Source organism: Xenopus tropicalis, chromosome 8 (genome assembly GCF_000004195.4).
Source record: "Xenopus tropicalis strain Nigerian chromosome 8, UCB_Xtro_10.0, whole genome shotgun sequence".
In the NCBI taxonomy this organism is placed as follows: Eukaryota; Metazoa; Chordata; class Amphibia; order Anura; family Pipidae; genus Xenopus; species Xenopus tropicalis.
In genome coordinates, this window is record NC_030684.2 from 35,011,892 (window position 1) to 35,039,102 (window position 27,211).

Consider the following 27,211-nt stretch of genomic DNA (forward strand, 5'->3'; position numbering starts at 1 on the left):
CACCTTGCATAGAACATTATTACATGTAGTTTTCTGGGAAAGCAGAAGCAGGATTACAAAAAAATAATAATAAAATGATTGGAATTAAGATTTTGCAAAGTGAAAGTCTACCTTACTCAAATGAACAGTACACAATAAAACAAATGCTCCATATTAAGCATACAGAACACTCCTCCTTAGCATATTTGCTGCTCCCGGGATGCCATGATTTTCTAGTCCCCAGAACAGAAGTTCCAGAGAGAATTATCTGCTCCTGTAGGACAGTTTAGGGCTAAACTACACAGGAAACTTTGGTCAGCTGTAATGTTAAGGTGGCCATACATGGGCAAATTTAAACTGCTGTTTTGGGTCCTTTAGATGGATTCAGCAGCTTATCTGCCCGTGTATAGGGCCCTCCAATAGCCCTTACCGACTGATATCTGACCAGGCATGGTTTTCCTTTCAGACCAAGGACCACATCTGCTCATTGATGCAGTCCTTGCTCCAATTTCTTCTATCCTCTTCACTGGCCCTAGGGCAAAAATATTACATTAGAATTATATCGGCCACCCAAGGTGGGAATACCAGGGGAAAGATTTGCTCATTTGGCGGCCTCACCAAACCAACAAATCTTACCATGCATAGCCACCCTAAGTTAGATGTAAAAGTCTACATCTTAGTTTCAGTGAAAGAAAAAAAGTTTCAGACACCATCAGTTTTTATGTTGTCAGATATTCCAACTTATACAATGTGTTCAGGTACCAAACACAACCATTAATAGACACCCAGTGACTTATGCACAAAGTAAATCTCTTGAATATGTTCAGCAGTGGGTCTAAATAGAAGCATAATAAAAAGTACCAAAAACAATGTAATCGCAGCCTCAAAGAGTAATTGTTTTGTGGCTGCTGGGATCAGTGACCCCCCTTTTTGAGGAGTAAGTCAAATAATTAAAAAAAAATTAAATTATTTGGGAGGTTATAGACTGCATATTTAGATTCATACCTTAACCTTTAAAAACAATTAAGACAATATTAGTCCATGAAGCTGTGCTATCATACATAGCTACAGCAAAAAAAAAAAAAGTGGGTAAAGTGCTATGAGAATCATGTCACCCCATTCTGGGTGCACTTCAGTAAGCTTTTTCTTTGTTATAACCCATAGCAGCCAATAAAACATTAGCTCTGGTCATTCAACTATAACAGGTTTGAGTGCATCTAAATGTATCAGCTAATGGATTGCCTTATGTTCATAAATACACACAGTCACAATATATTAGTGGTGTAGCTGTTAAACAGGTGCAAGATATGCACCCAGCTCCTCCCAACTGGAAGCGCGCCCAATCCGCTTCTAACGCATGTGCATATTTTACTGCAGTTTAAACTTGCGATATGAGACACTATTGCATATCCTGCGGGCACGGGGGCACTTGCACCCCCCAGTGGTTAGACCACTGCATTTTATTGCATTTTTGTCCTTGAGACTCATTTAAAAGACAAAAGGGTTGCTTTTGAAAATAAAATTGTATATAAACGTAATAATTTTTATAGACTCAAAAAAAAAAAATTCTGATTGGTAGTTATAGGTTTCTGCTGCAGAATAAAATTGACTTCAGTTGCCTCAACTCCCACATTTATAAGGGACAGATCGAGGCTAAGCACTTATTTCAAAGTCAAGTGGTTCAGAGCTTTGGAGTTAAAGAACACTTTAACCCACCCATCTCACCTTTTAGCTTGCAAGATTACAGATTGAAAACCTTGTTTCAGTTACCCTTCTGGCATTTCAAAAAGGCCAGCAAATGCCAATTTAGGAAACCAGGACCTAAAGTCATTTAAACATTAGATTCCCAGATTTTGTTGACTTCAACTCCCAACATTCCTAAAACCATAACAAAAGCATGCTGGGGGTTTAAGTCTAGGGTAACCACAATAACCTCCCCCCCTTTTTTTTTTTTTAATATGGAGGAGGCAATCTATTACCCTTTATTCTCCCCCATCCACCCGCTGCTTTGCTTAGGAACCTCTGTTCTATAAGTGCAACTATACAATGACATATTGGCAGGGCACTAAGCAATGGGCTTGTTTTTTGTCTGATCAACAAAAATGCTTCCTCAGTAGACAAGTGTCTGGAGCAACCAAAGCTTATTTAAATATATTCCATTGAATTGCAGGTGTGTCCCTAACTTAGATGGAGCCACACTCCCACTCCCAGCATCCTTGTTAACAGTTCAGTGGCAGTTGCAGGCCAACAAGAGAGCTGCAAGTTACCTATCCATTATATTTGTTCTTTTGTTTGGTTTCCTTTCAGCCAAGAAACTGGTTACTTTACCAACTTTCAACCTTGTTGAAATTGTTCGTCTTTCTGGAAAGATTACAATTAGGGATGTACCGGACCCAGTTTTTTGGGTTTGGCCGAACCTCCAAATCCATCCCAAGGCATTTGGCCAAATCCCAAACTGAATACTATTTAGCGTATGCCGATTAGGATGTGGAAGGGGCGAACATTTTTTCACTTCCCATGGACATTTAACCGTTCCAAATCATAACTAGCATATGCTACTTTGTATTCTGTTTGGCCAGGACTGCGGATTCAGGTGAATCCAAACCCTGCCGCAAAAGGCCGAAGACCTAACCGAATCCTGGATTCTGTGCATCCCTAATTACAATTACCTTACTAGCACCTACAAACTCATTCTGTATAATAATCTCTTTAAACAGGGGGTCTGGCAAGCCTAAGAATAGAGGTATGGGATCCGTTATCCAGAGTGTACTGAATTACGGAAAGGCCATCTTCCATAGAATTATTTGTTTATAATGGAGTCTTTTTTTTTTTTTTTTTAATGATTTTTTCTCTGTAATAATAAAACAGTACCTGTACTTGATCCCAACTAAGATATAATTACCCCTTATTGGGGGCAGAACAGCCCTATTGGGTTTATTTCATGGTTAAACAATTCCCTTTTCTCTGTAATAATAAAACAGTACCTTGTACTTGATCACAACTAAGATATAATTAATCCTTATTGGAGGCAAAACAACCCTACTGGGTTTCTTCAATATTTAAAATTATTTTCTTTTAGCAGACTTAAGGTATGGAGATCACTTATCCGGAAAACCCCAGGTCCCAAGCATTCTGGATAATAGGTCCTATACCTGTACTGCAGATTCAACATCAGGTGCAGTGTTCCAATACCCTATTTTAAAGAGAACCTGCAACTAAACCAGGAAAGATTCAACCATATTAAGCACAATTTAGCCGGAAACCTTCAGGGTAAAAAGTAAAGGTCTGTTGGCATTAAACGGTTTCTAAAATTTGTTATAGTGGATTAGACTGGCAGAGTGAAGATAATAAAATGCAAGGACTTAAAGCTATGCATTAGTACCGGTATATGGAGACAGCTCATCTTAAAAAGTGACAGTGACTTTCCCATCCCAATTTATTTTAAACCACAACTGAATAAAAACCATTTTTTCATGCAAGACTTCTCTTGGGAGATTGTAGATTCACATCCTTAAAATGGGCTGTGAAGTATAATAAAATCTTTACAAGCCAGGAACAAATGGTTGACATTCTTCTCTTTATTATAAGTGCTGAGAGTGTGAAACAGGAGACAGCTTGGGACTGTTAGGATTCTAGAGACCAGCTAGTGTTGAATGACATTTACAGACAACAACAAACTTAGAACTTGTCAAGATGGAGGAGGTAGTGCAGGAGGTGAATGGAAGAAGCTGATGTTAAAATGTTTGTTATAGCGCCTGAAGAATGGATCAGCCTGAAATTAATTTGCAAAGGTAGATTTAACAGCTTCAACAATGCATCTAGAACTTATGCCAAACAGGTCTAGAAGTTCCGTTGGCTTTCCACTTCGGGGGACGCCACGCACAGCCAAAGTTTGGACAATGAACCCTGGTTCTCCTGCAACTGCAGCGCAGACTGCTTCTCCAAGTCCACCTGAAAAAGAATGGGGATGTTAACAATCACAGCAATTGGGTTGGTAGTGCTATAAACTAGGGCAGTATTTGATTTTAAAAGGTTAACCTTTGCTCTGCCACAATAAAAAAAAAAACCCACTGAAAGCATAGCCTGTCTAGAAGAATGTGAAACATTTGTACATTTCTATGATGGTTGGCCGGCTGCCATACTGCTTCATGACAGTTAATACATGGATTGGATCCCTTATCCGGAAACCAGTTATCCAGAAAGCTCCGAATAGACTCCACTATAAGCAAATAATTCAGAATTTTGAAACCGATTTCCTTTTTCTCTGTAATAATAAAACAGTACCTTGCCATTGATCCCAAGATATAATTAATCCTTATTGGAGGCAAAACAATCCTATTGTGTTTAATTAATGTTTTACTGATTTTTTTAGTAGACTTAAGGTATGGAGATCTAAATTACAGAAAGACCCCTTATTTGGAAAACCCTTGGTCCCGAGCATTCTTGATAACGGGTCCTATACCTGTACTACCACATGATAGAAGCTAGTAAGGAATAATGGAGCAGTGTGTTTGCCATAGATTAGATGATAGACATATTAAGCATCATTTTAGAAAACCATGAATGCCCCATAGTGGTACATTGGCCTCAAAAATTAAAGTGGTTTTACCTTCTCTGTAATGATCTTCCACAGTAATTATATGTCCGCCAGTTGCCCGACCACTGGATAGAATTGTTGCAGCATCCAATGGTTTAATGGTAAAGGGGTCAACCACACGAATATTGATACCTGAATACAGGGAGGAAAGAAGAAGTTTAATAGCAGCATGTTAATAATACAATAGCCAAAACTAATAGGGATATACTAGTTGTTGGTATGAACAGAACCTTTTGCCTTTGCTGTAGTGTAGCACATTGCTTTTGTACAATAGTGTCTATAGTAGTAATGATCCAGGCCTTCAAATTTGTCACAAGAGCTCCCCCATCTTGGATGCTTTGGGCAGCTGTTGTGAAGCTAAGTTCAAGGATCCTTAGAAATAGGAAGAAAATTAGTTTTGCCTGGTTTATTAGCTTATGCTACAGGGCTGATTATTAAATCCGGATGCTAATTGCACTGGTTTCAGAGCCGCCATGTACTAAACTGATTTATTTACTAATCAGCCTTATATTGTGAGATTTATAGTCTAGATTTAACTCTTTTACTGCCAAGCACGTATGGCATACGTGCTGGCAGTAAAAGGGCTTAAACGCCAACGACGTGTCTCATACGTCGTTGGCGTTTAAGCGCTGCAGAGGGCTTCTAACAATGACAGCCCCCCTGGGCAATGTGCCAGGGGGGCTGTCATCAGGGTCCTGCGAACCGATCGCTCGCAGGACCCTCCAGGAAGCAGCAGATGCGATCGCATCGCATCTGCTGCTTCCTGCTTCCTCCCTCTCCCCCAGCGCCGGCCCAAATGAGGAAGGAGGCGATCGGTCTTCAGGAACAGGTAAGGACTTTTTTTTTTTTATTGCATTTACACACTTTTACACACATTTACATACATTTATACACACTTACATACATTTACACACACTTACAGCACACATTTTAGCATTTTTTTATTTTATTTTATTTTTTTTTTTCATTTTTCACACTTTTATACACTTATTTACACTCATATACACACTTACACACTATCACACAACTTTTACACATGTACACACATGTATACACAAACACTTTGGTTTTTTTTTGTTTTGCTTTTTTTTTTTTTCATATTACCACTTTGTTTTTATTTTCTTTTACCTAAAAACTGTTTATTTTGACAGCGTAACTATTGGATCAGATATTCTGGCCACTAATTACACTGTCATGTAACTTATTTTGTTGTTTCACTGATTTGCACAATTTTTGTGGTTTTATCACATTTTATCCCTATATAAGTGTTCCTGATCTGTTTTTAGCGTAGCTTTGCCAGGTGTAACTTTGGTGTACAAAAATAACTTTACCTATTTTGAATTCATCAGAATGTGTACTTTCCAAAAATATATGGTTTTCTGGGGGTCACTGTATAGTTAGGGGGTGTTACTGCACATAATACACTGACGGGGCTCTGTGTGCAAAAGCTGAGCTGGCAGGCGAGAAATCCTGCGGCTTGGTACTTTGGTGTAGAAAGGACTCTTTACCCTTGTTGGATTTGTCAGAATGTGTACTTTCCAAAAATATATGGTTTTGTGGGGGATCTGTATAGTTAGGGGAAGTTTTGGCACATAATACACTGACAGGGGGCTCTGTGTGCAAAAGCTGAGCTGGCAGGCGAGAAATCCTTATGCGCTATTTTCATTTAGGGTTCAGTACATACCGCAGACTTTGGTATATCTATGCATATTGGGCATCAAACTGTTCAGTAGGCCTCTGGTGTTCCTATTTGGGGTGACTTGCCTTTGTACGCAAGAAATTGTGTGAGATAAATGCGGCAAATTGCAACATTTTTAGGCGATTTTCTGAAATGTCATAAAAACCAATAACTTTAGGAAAGCTCTGCAGATTGGTACTTTGGTGTAGAAAGGACTCTTTACCCTTGTTGGATTTGTCAGAATGTGTACTTTCCAAAAATATATGGTTTTGTGGGGGTCACTGTATGGTTAGGGGAAGTTTTGGCACATAATACACTGACAGGGGGCTCTGTGTGCAAAAGCTGAGCTGGCAGGCGAGAAATCCTTATGCGCTATTTTCATTTTGGGTTCAGTACATACCGCAGACTTTGGTATATCTATGCATATTGGGCATCAAACTGTTCAGTAGACCTCCGGTGTTCCTTTTTGGGGTGATTTGTCTTTATCTGATCTTTATCAAGAAATTGTGAGAGATAAATGCGGCAAATTGCAACATTTTTATGCGATTTTCGAAAATGTCATATAAATCTGCAAACTTAGGAAAGCTTTACAGCTTGGTACTTTGTAGCAATAAGAAATATTTACCCATTATAGATTCGGGGGGATGTGTATTTTCCAAAAATATATGGCTTTCTGGGGTGAATGTACTTTTTTTGTAGCATTATCCCACATAAAGGATGTAAATGTGTTGATTTTGCAGGAGCTGAAATGATAGATCATATGGGGGTATGTTCCCATTGGGGCCCCTACATGCCACATACTTAGGTAAACCTATACATATTGGGCATCAAACTGTTCAGTGGACCCCTGGCGTTCAAATTTAGGGTGTTTTATCTTGGTACCTAACACTATGTGGGAGATAAGATGCTGCAAAGTGGAAGCTTTGAGGGGATTTTTGGAAATGTCATCAAAATTGCTAACTTTAGAAAAGCTGTGCGGCTTGGTACTTTGGAGTAGAAAGACATGGGTACCCATTTTAGATTCGGGGGAATGTGTACTTTCCAAAAATATATGACTTTCTGGGGTGAGCGTACTTTTTTGTAGCTTTATCCCACATATAATGATGTAAATGTGTTGATTTTGCAGAAGCTGAAATGACAGAAATGACAGTTCATATGGGGGTATGTTCACATTGGGGCCCCTACATGCCACATACTTAGGTAAACCTATACATATTGGGCATCAAACTGTTCAGTGGACCCCAGGCATTCATATTTAGGGTGTTTTATTTGGTTACTTTATGACCTGTAGGAGATAAGATACTATAGACTAGAAGCTTTGAAGCGATTTTTAAAAAAAATCACAAATTTTGATAAAAACCAATAACTTTAGGAAAGCATTGCGACTTGATAGTTTGGAGTAGACAGACAGTTGTGCCTATTCTGTATTCCCCAGAATCTGTTCTTTCCAAAAATGTACAATTTTCTGGGATAAACCTTCTGTTAGTGGAATTTTGGCCTTGAAATCCAAAGTATGCAGTTTTTTTGGAGCAGTGCTTTGGGAATTTGGTAGTGTACTGCTGGGAGTTTTTGACCTATACAAGTGAGAAATCTCCATAAAACTATATATATTTGGTATTGGCACGTTCAGGAGACATGGGACTTTCCAAATCAGTTGTATATTCGTGCATAAAATAATTTTTGTTTCTAGTATGTGTGATTATATTATGGAAAATTTGATTTTTTTTGCATTTTTAGACATTTAGAAGCCTATATCTTGTTACAGAATTGGAATTACACAAAAATTCTACCATATTTTGAAAACTTAGGTTGTTCTGAAAAAAACGATATATTGTTTTCCTTGGTAAACTAAAAGTCCCCCCGAGGAAAGGCCCCTAAAGTGAAACAGTGCAAAATGTTCAAAAACTGTCTGGCAATACAAGTTCCGCTTTGACCAAAATGGCTGGCAGTAAAAGGGTTAAACAACCCCTTTAAAATGAAGAGTGTGTGCTTTGAAATTCTGAATCCTCTTTAGATATTAGGGACAGGACACAAAGGGAAATTTTAGAACAAAGAAACGTTACCTTGCTTAGCAAGTTCATCAGCTGCTGCCAAGGCCTCATGTAAAGTCACTCCAGCACCAATAACCGTTACCCTATCAGAGCTGCTCTGGCGCACCACCTGATTTAGACAAATTTATAGTAAATATTACATACTCACATGCTTTAAGAAACAAACGATAAGGCTTCTCCAGCAGTAAACACCCCCCCTCCACACACCCCACAAAATGGCACATATGTTTGTGACACCTATTTGTGTCTGTTAGCCCTATTTGTGTCTGTTAGTTACCCTCCCATATAGATTGTAAGCTCTACGGGGCAGGGACCTCCTTCCTCTTGTGTCCTCGACTCTTAACTTATTGCTGCTGTATTTATCTGTATTTATTATTATACTTTGTATTTATCTATTATCTTATTAACACCCTGTTTGTATTAATGTATTCTACTGTACAGCGCTGCGTACATAAGTAGCGCTTTATAAATAAAGATTTACATACATACATACATATTTCTGGCATTAAAACACTTATTCAGATACATGTGATCATTTTACCTTTGCTTGCCCAATTTCAAACTTCTCATCTGGAGAATATATAACAGCAGTGTCTGGGCGGCTGGTTCGGATGAAGCAGATACCCTAAAATATATTAAATATTCATGTCATAAGAAAATACAATGAACAGATATGCTTCGACTAAGTCAAAATCATGCTTGCAATATGGGGAGTGTAACTGTACACACTGATAGCAATGCCTGACTGCAGGAGAATATACTTGGATTTGAACACTTAAGTGACTTATGTCAAGAATTAAATTTTCTTGCCTTTTAATATTAATCATTGCTATACAGGTATATGTAACCTGCATCTGTGCAACTGCAGCTAATTATGAATTATATAGCCCACCCTGCTGAATTACCGAGAGTTGCAATAAGCCAGGGTAAGCACAGCACTTACTGGAGTGTTGGCTGCTAAAAAGACAGCATGTTCGGTTGAAACTCCATCACTGGGATAGAAGACTGTACAAGTTGGAATAGCACGGAACATTGCAAGATCCTCCAAAGCCATCTGAGAAGGACCATCCTCACCTGAGGAACACACACAAGGCTCAGCATAGCACATTCACATTATAAACAACATGCTGTAAGGATGAAATTGGACCTTTAAAAGTTGTTAAGGGGCAGATCACCTTGGAATTAACCTATTATTACATTTTGCAATTGGTCTTTTCCAAAATAAATCTGCCCATGACAGCTCTCTGCAGGCAAAAAACAAAACACTCCAAAATGCCTTTCCGTGGCAATAGGAGTCATCTGTGGAAAGACATTTTGGAGGGATTAGCAAAAATCTATCATGGGCGACAAACTTGCTTAGTGGGCCATCAGCCTTAAACCTGTTGGCCGATGTGATGACAAATAACCCACTAAAGGAACAGGGACTATATCAATGAAAGGCACTTAAAAGTGCTCAGTATAAATATTTGAAAGGGGACGGGCTGTTTTCTTTTTTTATCTCTCCACACCAATGTTTTAACGGCTACTTCATGAGGTGTATTTATTAGGGATGTACCCAATCCAGATATGTTTTGGAATTTGAAAATCTGTAGGTACAGATTAAAAAATAAAAAAGTGATTCAGTCAAAGGTGTAGGCAGTGTTGGATTGTATGACATCTCAGACCAAAAATCCCCACACTGCAACTGGGACACTAATGCAAACTACAGTGAAATATGGTGGCAGTAGGGTCATGCTAAGGGGTTGCTTATCTTCTTAAAACAAAGAATGGACGGTGAAGAAGGATGAAAAGCACAAGGCCAAGGTAATACTGCAGAGGCTCAAAACACAATATGGAATGCCTTACATTCTCAAATCTACTCAAAGCTGTAGTGTCACCTTGGGGACAAGACAGACGGGATGTTGTCTCCCACAATTAATCTCTGCTACAGCAGGTGACAGAACATCTTGTTTCCTCTCCATCGGCTAATATACAAATCAACACAGGGGAACCATTAGTGGTACAGCTAATTTCTAGAGTAGCCTGAAGCTTCCCTGGAAGGAAACTTTGGGCAACTTTGCATTGTACATATATATTTTCCCAGCGGTGATTTGCATGTTAGCCAATGGAGAGGAAGCAGACGTTTTGTCACGTGCTGCAGCAGAGACTGTGGGTGACAAAACATCCCATCTATCTTTGTCCTTAAAGAATTTGAGGTGAACAAGCACCATCTGATTATCCAGAAGAACCTGAAGAAAAATTATCCAAAATCCCTTGGGAACTGCATGCAGAGCTCATATCTCAAAAGAAGTACTCTATTCATGGTTTATGGCCATGCTGTGGAGGACCCAGGAACAGGCTTAACCACCATTCAATATTATGAACACTATCAAAAATCAACCATAATCTACTTATGGTGGGGGCTTAAGTTTTGTTCACTAGGGCGTCTAATAAGTCTATTTAGAGAGTTCTTGTTTTTGCACTCTATTTCCTTTATAGGGTATGACTGATCCGTAGGAAACCAGAGAGGGGGAACAGCTGACTGCACCATTCTAATCAAACTGCATGACATTCCGTTACATCTCAGGATCCCCAACAGCCTATCTTCAGCTGTCACTAGTAGAGACTATCCCAGCACAGTCCCAGGCAGGAGCTTTCATGAGTTTTTGCTGTATATACGCCAAACACACAAGACACTTTACATACACAATATGCTTAGGGTCAGTGTGCAGATCTTACTGTATTTGCATTTTGGCCCTTTAAACATGTTCAAAGTTCTCCAGTATGACTTTTAAAAGAGCTGAAGCTGGAAATTAGGCTTGCCATTTGCTTGCACTTTAATATACTGCAACCTCTCTTAAGGGCTGCTTTGCAAGAGTAATTAATGTTAAAGCCTGCACACTTCAGTCATCAGTCCATTGTACAGTACAATACAGAGAACCCTTCCTATTGACACTCCTAAAGGAAACCAGCTGTCTAAGCGGAGCTCCTGGTCTTTTAAGTCAGGGGCATATGGAAAACACAATCAGCGCCTGCAATTGCACTGAGTAGGTTTCGTCAGGGAAATTTTAAAAAGTAAGTATTTACGAGACAAAGACCGACAGCAGGTCATGTTTTCTTCAGTGGAACAGAAAAAAAAAAAAAAAAAAAAAAGACACTGTGTGCCCCTAGCCTTAGGTACAAGTGGGTGCATCCAGTTCAGTTCAGATTTTATATGCACTGTGTGAATTTGTAGTCATGCCTATTTGTAAGCAAATGAAGTAATTTAAGTAGTAAAATATTAAGACAAGGTTTGTCATGCACGACAGGGCATTAGGATAAAGTCTGGGGTGGCAGCTGCCCAAAAGCATGAACATGCTGAACTTGCCAACACAAACATTAATAAAACTGTGAAGACAGCTTCATATAAATTGTAATTGTTTAGGTTTTAGTCAGATGTCAACACAATTATCTGCATTGGGCTCCCTATACTATACCGCGGTACCATCATGACCTTTATGTGCCTTTCTTAATAGTTAATTTGCATTATAAATGCAGGTACAGTCAGTTTTCCTGCACATGAGAAAAAGTTGTATGTTTAAATTTCTCTACATGTTGTGATAAAATAGACAGAGAACAAACTATGTTGGCTTCACTTTAGTAAAAGCAGAAGCTGTGATGCATGGATGAGCTCCAGTAGCTGCCAAAAGAATTTTGTTATCTGACAAGTATTTCACTGGCTTTGCATCTACCCAGTGGGTGAGCACTGTCCTGAGGACAGGAAGCTACTCATACCCTGCCAGCTTGTTAAAGGGTGCTTTGAATGTGTGAAGAACACAAACACAGCCAAATCTACCCCTGACACTCGATAACAGGTGGTGCTAAGGAAAGGGTGTGAAGGTTTACAGACTGCAGACAAAACAGTGATCTGTCACTGATGTGCGCTGCCATCTAGTGGTTGGTTCTTGACATCAACAAGATATTATTGTACATAACTTGCTAAATATGGCTACACTATTTATAGATAACTGGCGATTCCACTAAAAGAAGCACCCTTTCCTTACTGCTCACCCAGACCAACAGTCCTCCTAATAACATTTACTGGGAAAGTTTTTAATTTGGTTTTATCTTTGTGGTACATAGAGAAATTTCCATCAATATAGCGGAAGTTTAGATTCACAGATGTTGCAGGAATCCAACTCCCTGAATTCTCCATTCAATCAAAGTTTAAAGTCACATTAGGAGATGTAGTCTTGCCACATTTGATCTCAAGACATGGCAACCCTGCCTTACATAAAAAAAAAAAATGTAGGATAGAAAGATGGACAAAAGAAACCCACTAGCTGCAGTAACAAGTCACTCACCAATGGAGACTCCACAGTGAGAGCCACAGAGATTGACATTGGACTGTGAGATGGCCCCCATGCGAATGTGATCATAGGCCCTTGAGAGGAAGGCAGCAAATGTACTGGCAAAAGCCACTGTGCGGTTCCGTGTGGCACATCCCATTGCCACACTCACCTGGGGGAGGAGAGAAAGACATACTTTAAACTTCAGAACACACAAAAATACCTCATAAAACACTTAACTAAAATATTAACTAATCAGTCTGCCTTTAAAAGGGAGTAGTAATAGAATACAATTTCTGCTGGTCCAATAACCCACTGGAAACTGACTATTTGTCTAGGGCAAATACAAAATGATACTGCCTACTGAAATCCAGGCCTGCTATGGTTGAAAGCCTTAAATGATGCATTCCTTGTAAGCTGTACAGGGCAGGGACCTCCTTCCTACTGTGTCTCATGGCACTTATTCCCTGTACATTTATATATATTTATTGTATTTATTACATCACTTGTCCTCCCTGTGTGTAATTTTGTATTTTGTAAGATTGTACAGCGCTGCGTACCCTTGTGGCGCTTTATAAATAAAGTTATACAGACATACATTCCTGCTCTATTGTATAGCAGAACAGCTAGCGCAAGTGTGAAACAGAAATGCACCAATCTGCTTCTGTCTGGCATGTTACAGACTGCACGGTCATACCATGTTCTGTTCAGCAATGAAGCATTCGATGTAGCGGTCTGGGTGCTCCTTCTTAAAGATCTCGGAGAAAGTGGAGTTTTTTGTGTCTCCATCAAGGGCAATAACTCTGCTGTTTGCATGTCCCAGTTTAGCGAGAGCCAGGCCATAAGCTCTGCGGGTTGCAATCTGCAAGTAAAAGTGTTACAATGTTAACTTAGATGGAAAGGGAGAAAGGCTGGATCCCCCCACCCCCAGAGCAGTAGCTGGGGCTCAGTCTAAACACCAGTTAAAGTGAGAAATAAAAAATTGTCCATTTTCTATCCTAGAGAGCTGACTACCAAGCTCAAGATTGGCTAGGGTAAATATGTATTTTCTGCACAAAAAGAATCTGACTGCTACACCAGTACATTTTCCTACACATGTACTTATTTTAGGAATTAATGGGGCCCTGGGCAAAGATTGTACCTTCAAGTGAGGGTTGAATTAAAAAGGTTTGTCAACCATTGGACTAAAAGCACGTGGTTTTTTTTGTAGGTAATTCCCATAGCCGTTCCTCACCTTGTCACCAATCTTGTAGTTTGGGGGAGAAGGAAAGGTTATGTCTGAAATGCTAATCTTTGGTGCATCTGCAATGGGAACCAGAGGGCTTAGCTTCCTATTGGTCTGGATCTGACTCTGGATTTCATTGATGATGGATTCAGCTTTGTCTTTTGGCATAGGCTTTCCATGCCAGTTATCTTCATTTTCAACCCCTGAAAAGCAGAGAACATCACACTACCTTATGACTATCAGAGTCCCATCATACATGACAATAGAAGTTGGCACCACAGCAAATTTAGCTTTAATAAAGAACACTTTGAGTAACTAATGAACACCAAGTGGCGTACTTATTAACATTGGAGACAAGCCTGATCAGTGATGTTGCCCATAGTAAGCAAATCAGCAATAAGATTTGAACTAGGGATGCATTATCATCAATTAAATCTACTATTTCAGGACCCAAACCGAACTCCAAATCCTTGGTGCAAGATTCACCCTTAAGCCAAACCGAATCAGAATCCTAATTTGCGTATGAAAATTAGGATAAGGAAGGGTTAGAGTGTGCAGCGAAACATTTTCAACTTCTGTATTTATGTGACAAAGTCACATGATTTTTAGGATTCAGTTCTGCTGAAAGAGGCTGAATCCCAAACCGAATCATGGATTCGGTGCATTCTTAATTAAAATGGTCACCTTTAAATTAGGAATCAATAACAAAGATCTTATTGGTTGCTATGGGCAACATCACTGGTGATGTTTGTCTCCAATGTTAATATAATCAGCAAATAAAAGCACCGGCCTGGGGTGGGGTATTAGGTATGCAATTATAATCACCAGGTATGGCTAATAGTTTGGCACCTCCTTGTGATTTTAACTTTATTTCTTCGTGCATTTTGTAAAACCTGCTTTTAAGGGGAACTAAACTTACAGAAGAATATTACACAAAGCACATGCTTCTCTACCCTCCTCACTTACAACTTTACATGCCCCTTTTCAGAATGCAAAAATCTGAAGTTTTCCCTGCAAGTAGAACAAAGTACAGGTATCAGACCCCTTATCTGAAAACCCATAATCCAGGAAGTTCCGAATTACGTAAAGGCCATGTCTCATAGACCCCATTTTAATCAAAGAATTCACATTTTTGAAAAGGATTTCCTTTTTCTCTGTAATAATAAAACAGTACCTTGTACTTGATCCCAACTAAGATATAATTAATCCTTATTGGAGGCAAAACAATCCTATTGAGTTTACTGAATTATTTTTTAATAGACTTAAGGTAGTAGATTCAAATTACGGAAAGACCCCTTATCCGGAAAACCCCAGGTCCCGAGCATTCTGGATAAGGGGTCCCATAGCTACAACATTCAGCAAGCAAACTGAGCATTTTTTCAAAGTCTGGCTGCCAGAGGTCACTGGATTCTATAAATACTTATATGACTACACAATTATAAAATACTACAATTTTAAAAACATTGTTATTTTAATACTTATTTTTGCACATTGTTCTAAAAGTAAACTACTACCAAAATGGAAGCACTTCAGCTTACCTGAAATACCTTTGCCCTTGTAGGTTTTAGCAATGATTGCTGTGGGCTTGTCCTTTACGTGAGCAGCCTGCCAGAAAGCATGGCAAAGCTCTGCCACATCATGGCCGTCCACAACATAGGTGTTCCACCTGTAACAAAGGTTTATAGATGTAAATAAAAACAGTGAGCCTGTTTATGAACTATTTATTGGCACACAGGAAAGTTTACTATACAATTCAAGTAGACTGCTGGTATATGGTTTTTTCTAGAGGCCAGCATTTCCCATAACATGTATACAGGCTGCTCTGGGAACTGCATAAATACAAAAAGTTACCCAAAGGCTTCACATCTCTTCATGTAGATATCAGTCTGGTGCTGAAGAGGTGCAGCTTCACTCTGGCCCAAGCGGTTGACATCAAATATGGCCACAAGGTTGTCCAAATGGTAATGAGAGGCAAAGGCCATGGCTTCCCAGACAGCTCCCTCAGAGGATTCACCATCTCCCAATAAGCAGTAGACACGGTAACTGCAGAAACATGGAGGGGGGCCCCACCAAATGTAGAAAGATCAGTATGACTGAGTATGAATGAGTGGCTGTCCAAGCCATGACACACAGGATAACAAAAAGTAGGCAATAAGGAATAATTCATATGGGTGCCGTTTTTAAGAGAAGACACTGCGCTGCTAATAAGGCAGTTTAATTAGTGAGGGGTGTAACAATTAATGCACTTTTCAATAAGTCCTAAATGAAGCTTGGGTTACAAACTTCTTAACCTCAAAACAAAAAAAAAAAAAATTATATATATATATATATATATATATTTTTTTTTTTTTTTTTACACACACACACACACACACACACACACACACACACTTTGGGGAGTTTTAAGTCAGTATAAGGGGAACTTTGCTTCAAGTATACCTGCATAAAACTAAAAAGCACTACGTATTCTAGTAAAGCTATATAAAAATGCTATATAGAGTTAAAAATACATTTTACAACAGCAATATTTCTCGATGAGACAAATGTATGTTAAGCTTGCAAAAAACTTTAACACTCCCCCTAGTGGTTATATAAAGATATTGCCATCACTGCTATTGTCAGCTTGCCAATTTAAGCTTCCTTGAACTGCCAGAGCCTTTCTTTGCAGGCTTTACTATTACTATCCTTAAGCATCCCACTAAGTCAATCAATGCAACCTTGAAGCTGCAACATTTGAACAGATGTCATTGTGGGTAGTTAGCTGAGCATAAACACAACAATACCTGCACAAAAGTACTTATACATATCAGCATTTTAAACATATAAGGTACTTCAGAGCAGAACATTACTGTAACCCTGTATTTTCTTACTGATATTGCTATAGATGCTGTCTACTCAACTGAAAACAGGAATGTTCATCTTGTGACACTTCGCTTATAATTTCTGAACTAATAAATAAATCCTAATATAAGTCAATCAATAAGAAAAAATGATATACAAAACATTTAAATGTTGAGCCTTAAAAGGACTTACCTAGCCTTGTCAAAGTATTTCCCAGTGTATGCCATGCCACAAGATGCCCCCAGCCCTTGTCCTAAGGATCCAGTTGCAACATCAACAAAGGGCAATTTCTGAAAAAGTAAAAAAAGAGTGGGGTTACAAGTCTGCAATAAAAGCTACATGGAACAAATTCTTGGCTAGTGGCCACTCTAGTAGCTACCTGCTGCCAAAGAGAGAAGATGCAGATACTTACAGGAGTTGGATGTCCTTCCAGGTCACAATCGATTTTCCTCAAGTTGAGCAGGTCCGATTCCTTGATGTAGCCAGCCTCTGCCCAAGCAGCATAGAGGATGGGAGCAGCATGGCCCTGCAAACACACAGTACTCAGCTGCATGTATAGCATACATTACCTACAAACCCATTATTTTAAACATTTCATATCCCATAATTACATACATTTCCAGCCATAGGAGGTAGAGAATGCTTGTTTGCCTTGGAGCTTAAAGGAACAGTAACACCAAAAAATGAAAGTGTATAAAAGTAACAACTATAAAAAATGAAAGTGTATAAAAGTAACTAAAATATAATGTGCTGCTGCCCTGCACTGGTAAAAGTTGTGTGTTTACTTCAGAAAGTCTACTATAATTTATATAAATAAGCTGCTATGTAGCCATGGAGGCAGCCATTCAAAGGAGAAAAGGCACAGGCATATAGCAGATAACAGATAAAACCCTATTGTAATCTACAGAACTTATCTGTTATCTGCTATGTTACCTGTGCTGTTTCTCCTTTTTTCCAGCTTGAATGGCTGCCCCCATGGCTACACAGCAGCTTATTATATAAATTATAGTAGTGTTACTGTAGCAAACACCAGTTTTACCAGTGCATTATATTTTTATTACTTTAAAGCTCTTTCATTTTTTGGTGTTACTGTTCCTTTAAACGTACAGGTATAGGATCAGTTATCCAGAAAGCCATTTAGTGCATCAGCAAACTATTAGATTAATCCAAATCTAGACACTTAGTACATGAGCTAACAGCTATATGCCAATTTACTGGGCCTAGATAGAACATAAACCTGAGAACCTACATCAGACAGAGGTACCTTGTTGTGCCTTATGCAGATATCCTCATTCATCTTTCAGGTTCTACACAGACAGGAACTGAAGCCTGAATGTAGCTAAAACTCAAGCTAAAGTATACTGGCCCTTTAAAGGAATAGTAACATCAAAAAATTAAAGTGTTTTAAAGTAATTAAAACAAAATGTGCTGTTGCTCTGCAAAACAATTGTGTTTTTGCTACAGAAAAGCTACTATATAAATAAGCAGCATTGTAGCCATGGGGGCAGCCATTCAAGCTGGAAAAAAGGCACAGGTTACATAGCAGATAACTAGTAGATAAGCCCCATATAATGGGGGTTTATCTGTTATCTGCTAAGTAACCTGTGCCTTTTCTCCTTTGAATGGCTGCCCCCATGGCTACACAGCAGCTTACTTATATAAACTATAGTAGCCTTTCTGAGGCAAACACTCCAGTTGTAGCAATGCAGGGCAACAGTACATTATATTGTTATTACTTTTATACACTTTCATTTTTTTGGTGTTACTGTTCCTTTAAAATGCTTTGCCATTCCTCAAAGGCAAACAAAAAAAAAAAAAGTTTCTATCATTGCCACTGGGATATATATACAAACTCACTTTCCAGCCTTGAGCTATTTTCAACATGGGCTAGTATTTATTTAATATCAAATCCTCACCAGTCATGGATTCTTCTAGCGTAGTTATTAGAAGGAGGAGGTGTGAGCAAAGTTCTCATGCGATGACAAGGATTTGAAACCTGATTATATCAGCTCAACAGCCAAATACTAAACAGGTGTTAAGGGAAGCGCAGGGCACCTACTGCCTGCTGAGCCTCTCGGCACCATGTAACCCCTCCAGCCCTGTGCCTTCTTGTTTTCACCGGTTTGATTTTATAAGATTGAGAGTTACTTTCATACGATATATTTTTAACATTACGCAATGCTTTTAAAAGTACAAGGAAAGCATCTATAAATGATACATGTAATGATGGGGAGTCCTCCCCAGCACAATATACACAATATCCATTTTTGCCAGTAATATAAAGGTAGCACAGCTGGTGGCAAGAAGAACATTTATACCACTAAAAAAATAAATAATATCACTTTAAAGTGACTGACCCATTTTTAAATATACAGCGGTATGGGATCTATTATCTGGAAACTTGTTATCCAGAAAGTTTCAAATTACAGGAAGGCCATCTCCCATGGACTTCATTATAAGCAAATAATTCTAATTTTTTAAAAATGATTTCCTTTTTCTCTGTAATAATAAAACAGTACCTGTACTTGATCCCAACTAAGATATAATTACCCCTTATTGGGGGCAGAACAGTCCTATTGGGTTTATTTAATGGTTAAATGATTCCCTTTTCTCTGTAATAATAAAACAGTACCTTGTACTTGATCCCAACTAAGATATAATTAATCCTTATTGGGGGCAGAACAGCCCTATTGGGTTTATTTAATGGTTAAATGATTCCCTTTTCTCTGTAATAATAAAACAGTACCTGTACTTGATGAAACTAAGATAGAATTAATGCTTATTAGATTTATTTAATGTTCAAATGATTTCTCAGTTGACCATACAAAAAAAGAGAAGGGGATCGATCAATGCACATTCCCTGGTCCCATTTCATAAGTAAATTATCTATGCTAGTGCATGTATTTACAAAAAACAGGGGCTTTTAGTTACAAAATTATGATCATAAGATTGATCATACCCTTCTCTTTTTTGTATGCTTGTAGTTAATTTGGCCAGATCAGTTGCACTTCCATTGTATTTGTATACTCTATTTAGCCTTGGAGTGCTCCCACAACCCCCTTCTGTGTATCTATGTATTTTAGCAGAGTTATTCTGCAGGAAGAATGGCCAAACTTTCATGTGGGTGCAGCACCCCCACACGCGTCCCTTTAATGGTGGTCTTATGGCTTTAAAAAATGTGTTGGTTAATGGGCAGTCTTCTCCTTTACAAGCTGCACGCGGCGGAGGATTAAGCCTGTAGAACCAATGCGGTGGTCTTGGCAATCTCTCTCTATAAAAGCTGAAGGCATGGGGGTGGACTAAGCCCTCTGACTCAAACCGGCCCCCAAATCAAGAATGGCTACTGTGCACAGGAGTGCCAGCCTTTGAAAAATATGACCAGAGGTAAATAGTTAGGACCACCATACGGGGTTTACCTTGACGTGCTATGGTGGCTTACCAATCTTATGATCATAATTTTGTAACTAAAAACCCCTGTTTTTTTGTAAATACATGCACTAGCATAGATAATTTACTTATGAAACAGAGGACCAGGCAATGTGCATTGATCAATCCCCCCCTCTCTTTTTGTATGCTTGTAGCAAATTTGGCCAGATCAGTCGCACTTCCACTGTATTTGTATACTCTATTTAGCCTTGGAGTGCTCCCACAACCCCCTTCTGTGTATGTTTCTCAGTTGACCTTAGGTCGTCTCGGAGTAAAACTGCTTACAATTGTACAGAAGCCTGTGGAACACAACCTCCAGCCCAGTGTGACTATAAGAAACAGCACAGGCTCCTGTAGCTTTCTTTTGCTGGTGTCTGTAGGTGATGATGGGGGGGGGAGCTAGGGGAACCTTTGTACCAAAAGAAAGTCATGACCATTCTTGTCTAGTAACACCAACACGTCCCTATCAATTTTCATAGGAATGTGTCTATCACTAGGTATACAAGCATGTTTTGACATAATGATCTATACATGTAAATGCACTTGTATCTTATTAGATTAAAATTGCACGGCTTCTCTGAACTGGGGAGGAGAAATGTATCATATTGCTTTACATTCTGTCAGGTCATAGTACATTAGCATAACAATTGCGCTCGCTGCACAAGAAGAGCCAAATCTCCAGTTTAATATCTTTAGGCTAATGCCAGACGAGGCGTAGGGCGGATATTTTCGGCAAGCGGAAAAGCGCTTGCCGAAAATTCCGCCCTACGCCTCCTACATGTGCCTGCACCCAAATGAATGGAATACGCTCGGGTGCAGGCACATGTAGCCGAAATATGCATAAAAACGCAAGATTTTCAAACTCTCGCATTTTTGTGCATATTTCCGCTACATGTGCCTACACCCGAGCATATTCCATTCATTCGGGTGCAGGCACATGTAGGAGGCGTAGGGCGGAATTTTCAGCAAGCGCTTTCCGCTTGCCGCAATTATCCACCCTACGCCTCATCTGGCATTAGCCTTAAGAGTAAAAATTTCAGTTACCTGGAGCGGCTTTTGCCATATACACTTACGCAGGGTGCTTCTCTGAGCACTACTGCATTTTACATTCATTTTCTCTTTTTAGTGGTTTCAGGGATTATTTGCAGTTTAGCCTACTAATACCAGACTTTTTGGTTAACCGAATCCAGGAAGTGCATAGGAAATGCAGCAACATTTAGGGCAGTGGCACACGGAGGGATTAGTCGCCCGCAATAAATCTTAACTACCGGGGGGCGACTAATCTCCCCGACATGCCATCCCACCCTATTCATATATCAGTCTTTCAGTCAAACCCCATGCTGGTTACTAAGGTCATTTTAACCCTAGAAACCAGATAGCTGCTGAAACTGCAAACTAGGGAGTTGCTTATTGAAAATATTGAAATAATTTAAAAGCTACAAATAAAAAATGAAGACCAACTAAAAAGTCTCAGAATATTACACTCAACATCATACTAAAAGTTAACTCAGAAGGTGAGCATCCACTTTAATAGAAAGGTAAGTACAGGTATGGGACCCATTATCCAGAATGCTCAGGACCTGGGGTTTTCCGGATAAGGGGTCTTTCCATAATTTGGATCTCCTACCTTACGTTTGCTAAAAAAAAAAATGTAAAACAGTAATTAAACCCACTAGGATTGTTTTGTCTCCTATAAGGATTAATTATATCTTAGTTGGGATCAAGTACAATGTACTGTTTTATTACAGAGAAAAAGGAAATCATTTATAAAAATGTGAATTATTTGATTAAAATGGAGTCTATGGGAGATGGGCTTTCATTAATTCGGAACTACTGGATTATGGGTTTTCAGATAAGAGGTCCGATACCTGCAATAAGAAGTAACAGTAACAATAAAACTGTAGCCTCACAGAGCAATAATGTTTTGGCTTCCAGGGTCAGTGACCCCCCCATTTGAAAGCTGGAAAGAGGCAGAAGGCGACAATTCATTTAAAAACTATAAACAAAAAAACACAGCCAACTGAAAAGTTGCTTAGAATTAGCTATTCTATAACATAAATAAAAGTCTACCCAGTGTACAGTCTGCTTCTTTATTCCCTCCCGATTATCTTTATTTTTAAAAGTCAAAACTATTTTTGGCTCACCTTTGACAAAACAAAGCGATCATTGTTAGCATTACCAGGATCAGCTGCTTCATATCTCATGGTGTTGAAGAAAAGCACAGAGAGGACTTCAGCAGCACTGCAGCAGGAGGTGGGATGCCTGCAAGTCACATGCACCAAAGGGAAGAGGATATAAGCATATATATATTACATGTAGAACATCCATAACACTCAGCATGAAAGCCAAAGCAAATGAGACACAATACAGAGCCTTTTAAAAATATGAATATATTTTAGCTTATTTGCCAGCATACATCCAACAGAAATACAAAGTTTACAAAATATTAAGATGTGGGGATTGTTTATGCCAAGTCCCCTTTTGAAAGAATAACCAGTTTGGGGAAATAAGTAGGTACCAGCTTTGCATATTGTTCATAACCAAGTTAACCTATTCTTCCTGCAAAACTTGCTCCAGGCTGCTTTGGTTATTAAGGTGCTTATGTGCTTCAGTGTCAGTCTTACAAAAGGATTGAAATCAGAGTTCCGAGTAGCCAGTTGTAGACGCTCTACTATTGTTCCCTGCTATGTGAATTTATCATACCATTCCTTAGCCTAATTTGCTTATGCAATTAAGGAAAAAAGAAAAGTAGATTTGAAGCCTCTTAGGGTTCTGGCACACGGGGGAGATTAGTCGCCCGCGATTAAACTCCCTGACTCGCGAGTCTTTTTCGGCGATTTGCGCGAAATCGCGCCGGCGGGATGGCAGGGGTAGGCAACTCGGGGAGATTAGTCGCCCGCGAACAGGGAGTTAATCGCGGGCGACTAATCTCCCCCGTGTGCCAGAGCCCTTATTGGAGACAGAAGCAAACTACAATCACCCACTTAGAATGCATTTTGGGAGTTAGACACTGATAATTTAGAGTCAGTTTCAATTTTATATTCAGTTTGGAAGTTCCACAAATGCTATCAAAATTTTCCCCATTTGCCCTCAAGACTGTGGTATTTAGAGCTTTCTACAGGACCTACTGTGGCACTTAATGAGGGTAACACTTTGCAAAAGATGCCATTAAATTAACAGCTTTCCAAATAGCAGGACATACTATTAAGGGTGAAGATACACAGAGCTACTTAGTCACAGCTACTTGTCACTGCTACTAAATGCCAGAAAATCCCCTGCCATAGACAATACTGAGAATTGCTTTTGCTAAATCACACAGACAATTATCAGTAAATGATCAGCATTGTCTTTTTTTGTAGCTGTCCCATGTAGCTGCTACTAGTAGCTCTGTGTGTCTTCTGCCTTAGGGCTCTGGCACACGGGGAGATTAGTCGCCAGCGACAAAACTCCCTGTTCGCGGGCGACTAATCCCCCGAGTTGCCATCACCTGCCATCCCACCGGCGAAAGTGTAAGCCGTTGGTGGGATGGCCCACGCGGCGGCGTGATTTCGGCAAATCGCCGAAAAAGCCTCACAAGGCAACTGCCATCCCAACGGCGACTTACACTTTCGCCGGTGGGATGGCAGGTGATGGCAACTCGGGGAGATTAGTCGCCTGCGAACAGGGAGTTTTGTCGCGGGCGACTAATCTCCTCGTGTGCCAGAGCCCTAAAGGTGGCCATACACAGGCCAATTAGACTGATTCGGCAGCTTATCGGCCCGTTCATGGGCACTAACGATGGGCCTGCCCGACTGACATCTGGCCAGATCTCGATCGCGCAGGTTTGATTTGTCATTGGATCGGGGACCGTATCTGCTCGTTGATGCGGTCCCCGAACCGATGGTGCCTATTACCGCTGTTCTAGTTCAGATATCGGCCACCCGTAGGTGGGGATATAGTGTATAGCCACCTTTAGAGACAATCCATAGATGGTCATTATTGTCTCCTTTTGTAGCCACAAGTAGCTGCTACTAATAACTCAGTGTGTCTTCACCCTAAAGGTTTCCTACTAGGCAAAATATTCAGCACATATCAATCTGTTTTTATATATAAGTTAAACATTTGACCGATACATCTTTCTGTTGTAAAATGCTGCAAATGTCTTGGAGCTTTAGCAATGCACACGACTGAGTGATTGTGTATGGGGGGGTATCCTGCCCTTGGCCTTCATGGCTGCACTGCCAGCGATCCAGCAGTTTACTCATTTGCTGCCAGTGGACTTTTAACAGGTCACTAGATAGGAAGAGACCTTGCATAAGAGCAGATCGGACCAGCACCAGCCTGCCTGCAGGGAGTCACGCCACCCCCACCCCCCCACAGCTAATGACAATGGGATCAGCCTATTCTAGTTACTATATTAGACTTGAGGACATGGAAAGGACACAGATAAACATGAGTGAGGGACACAGTATAGACAAACAATAAGTGGGGGCCTTATTGTATGGCAGTGAGAGAAACATTTGCAGGAAAGAAAAGATATATTCATGGCCTTTGTTTTCGGTCATGTCCTGCCCAGTGTTATTTGCAGCAGTGTCACCAAGTGCAGCAAACCCCTTCCCTATAGCAGGAAATGTTGTTGCTGAAGGGCCCACATTGTACATCACAAAAATGTAATTCTGGGAGTTGTAGTTTGAAAATAAGCAAGTCTCCTGTTTATAAAAAAAATAAATAAATGCTTTTTCATATGAAGTTTGATTTAGAGATAACAAAGCATTATTAGAATAAACACAATATTGGGCGCCCAAGACCTGTAGCACCCAGTACTAAATGGGAAAACACAAGTGAGAGAGGATGGGGGGGGTGGGAGAGACCAACACGTGGGATGTGTAAGGGGGTCTGGACCAGAGAGAGCACCTGTAGTAAGTAACACTAAATGGAAAAACACAAGTGTGAGAGGATGGGGGGGTAGGAAGAGACCAACACGTGGGATGTGTAAGGGGGGTCTGGACCAGAGAGGAGGGGCGGGTAAGACTGCGGCACATGTGCAAGGAACAGGAAGAAGCATCCGGGTACGATCAGGGGATCCCTGTACAAGTCAGACTCACTATAGGAGAGATGGGGACTATACGCTGAACTAATGGGGGTGCCAGGGAAATGGAAGTGCCAGGCTGAAGGAAGGGGGGCGGCATTAGGGCCGAAAGGCCCTTTGACCCCCAATACTCCGGCCGGCTGTGCCACTCACCCTGAGTTGGAGGCGCATGTTGCCCTAATGGAATGGATCCGCAGCCGGTTGGCCGCATCCTTGAGGGCCTGCAGCTCCTTATCTTCTGGTTTCTGGTAAGTGTCCATGGTATGAGCCTCCGCTTGTCTCCCTCCAACCTGTGCAGCGCTGCGATCTCACACCACTGGGGGCGGCCTTTTAACTAAGCTCCTCCCACAGCTGAGAAGGAAATGAGCTCATGTGGAGCGAAGGGGAGGACAGTGCTGTAATTGGGGGCTCCTCGGTGGTGAGTTGGGGTCACCCTATCATAGCCCCGCTTGGAACATACGGGCCCCAGGTTTCCTGTTGGATCCTACTGACCCGGTGTATCAGCTCCAGCACTTTCCCTGCAATGTCAGCACAAAGTCTGTAGAACTATAGAAGTGAAGTCTCTGGCTGGACTACAATTCCCAGCATTCCTTGAGGCTCTGGAATTTCATTATTCTGCACAGGCTGTTGCGGATCCTACCTGTGGGGCTGAACCTGTCAGACTTAGGGGAATTATGTTTAGTCAGTTGCAAACCGTGTTCAAGTGTAAAGTGGTGAAAAACAGATGAAACCACAAAAATAATAAATGATTATATGAATGAACCTGTATGAGGCAGAGCTTTGCAGCAGGGTCCTGGGCAAATTACTCCCCGGATATATATCATACAACCCACTACTTTATAAAAGTGACTGAACAACAACTCCCAGTTAATAGCTAGAGGCCTCATTACAAACAGTTCTAGTAAAAATAATTCCTATCAGCACCTCTACCCAACATCCCAGAGTTACAGCTACTTCCCCTGATATATCTTGCCTTACTATACACACTACCTACATCCCAGAGTTACAGCTACTTCCCCTGATATATCTTGCCTTACTATACACACTACCCCACAGCACAGAGTTACAGCTACTTCCCCTGATATAGCTTGCCTTACTATATACACTACCCAACATCCCAGAGTTACAGCTACTTCCCCTGATATATCTTGCCTTACTATACACACTACCCAACATCCCAGAGTTACAGCTACTTCCCCTGATATATCTTGCCTTACTATACACACTACCCAACATCCCAGAGTTACAGCTACTTCCCCTGATATATCTTGCCTTACTATACACACTACCCAACATCCCAGAGTTACAGCTACTTCCCCTGATATATCTTGCCTTACTATACACACTACCCCACAGCACAGAGTTACAGCTACTTCCCCTGATATATCTTGCCTTACTATACACACTACCCGACATCCCAGAGTAACAGCTACTTCCCCTGACATATCTTGCCTTACTATACACACTACCCTACATCCCAGAGTTACAGCTACTTCCCCTGATATATCTTGCCTTACTATACACACTACCCCACAGCACAGAGTTACAGCTACTTCCCCTGATATATCTTGCCTTACTATACACACTACCCTACATCCCAGAGTTACAGCTACTTCCCCTGATATATCTTGCCTTACTATACACACTACCCTACATCCCAGAGTTACAGCTACTTCCCCTGATATATCTTGCCTTACTATACACACTACCCTACATCCCAGAGTTACAGCTACTTCCCTTGATATATCTTGCCTTACTATACACACTACCAGACATCCCAGAGTTACAGCTACTTCCCCTGATATATCTTGCCTTACTATACACACTACCCGACATCCCAGAGTAACAGCTACTTCCCCTGATATATCTTGCCTTACTATACACACTACCCCACAGCATCAATCCCTTCCTAAGGAAGAGCGGTCACAAAGAAGTTTCCTTATTCCTTTTTCCCACGCGGGCTGCGCTATCATGCCCCACACAGTGTAAAGCCACATACAGCCAAGGAGCACAGTTTAACGTTAATAGAGTTTATTGTT

The 27,211-nt window shown here is 40.4% G+C and overlaps 1 protein-coding gene across 1 annotated transcript; it reads right to left on the bottom strand.

The window, feature by feature from the left end:
- Positions 1-3,539: 3,539 nt before the first annotated feature.
- Positions 3,540-25,477, bottom strand: tktl2 (transketolase-like 2). The gene is made up of 14 exons (NM_203896.1): positions 25,326-25,477; positions 22,249-22,366; positions 17,091-17,204; positions 16,871-16,968; positions 15,689-15,880; positions 15,376-15,503; positions 13,847-14,040; positions 13,310-13,474; positions 12,628-12,784; positions 9,249-9,379; positions 8,847-8,930; positions 8,318-8,414; positions 4,589-4,708; positions 3,540-3,930 (listed from the first exon to the last, which is right to left on the bottom strand). Exons 1-14 carry the CDS (start codon positions 25,430-25,432, stop codon positions 3,758-3,760), a joined length of 1,878 nt encoding a protein of 625 aa, NP_989227.1. The 5' UTR covers positions 25,433-25,477; the 3' UTR covers positions 3,540-3,757.
- Between the last annotated feature and the right edge of the window lie 1,734 nt (positions 25,478-27,211).

What these genes read in the sequence shown, in the direction of transcription:
- tktl2 (NM_203896.1), bottom strand. Translation starts at nt 25,432, where the DNA reads ATGGACACTTACCAGAAACCAGAAGATAAGGAGCTGCAGGCCCTCAAG. An exon ending in AAGAGATGTGAAGCCTTTGG is followed by an intron (nt 15,504 to 15,688) that starts GTAACTTTTTGT and finishes CCTTTGTTACAG; the next exon opens with GTGGAACACCTATGTTGTGG. An exon ending in CAAGGGCAAAGGTATTTCAG is followed by an intron (nt 14,041 to 15,375) that starts GTAAGCTGAAGT and finishes TCTGCTTTTCAG; the next exon opens with GGGTTGAAAATGAAGATAAC.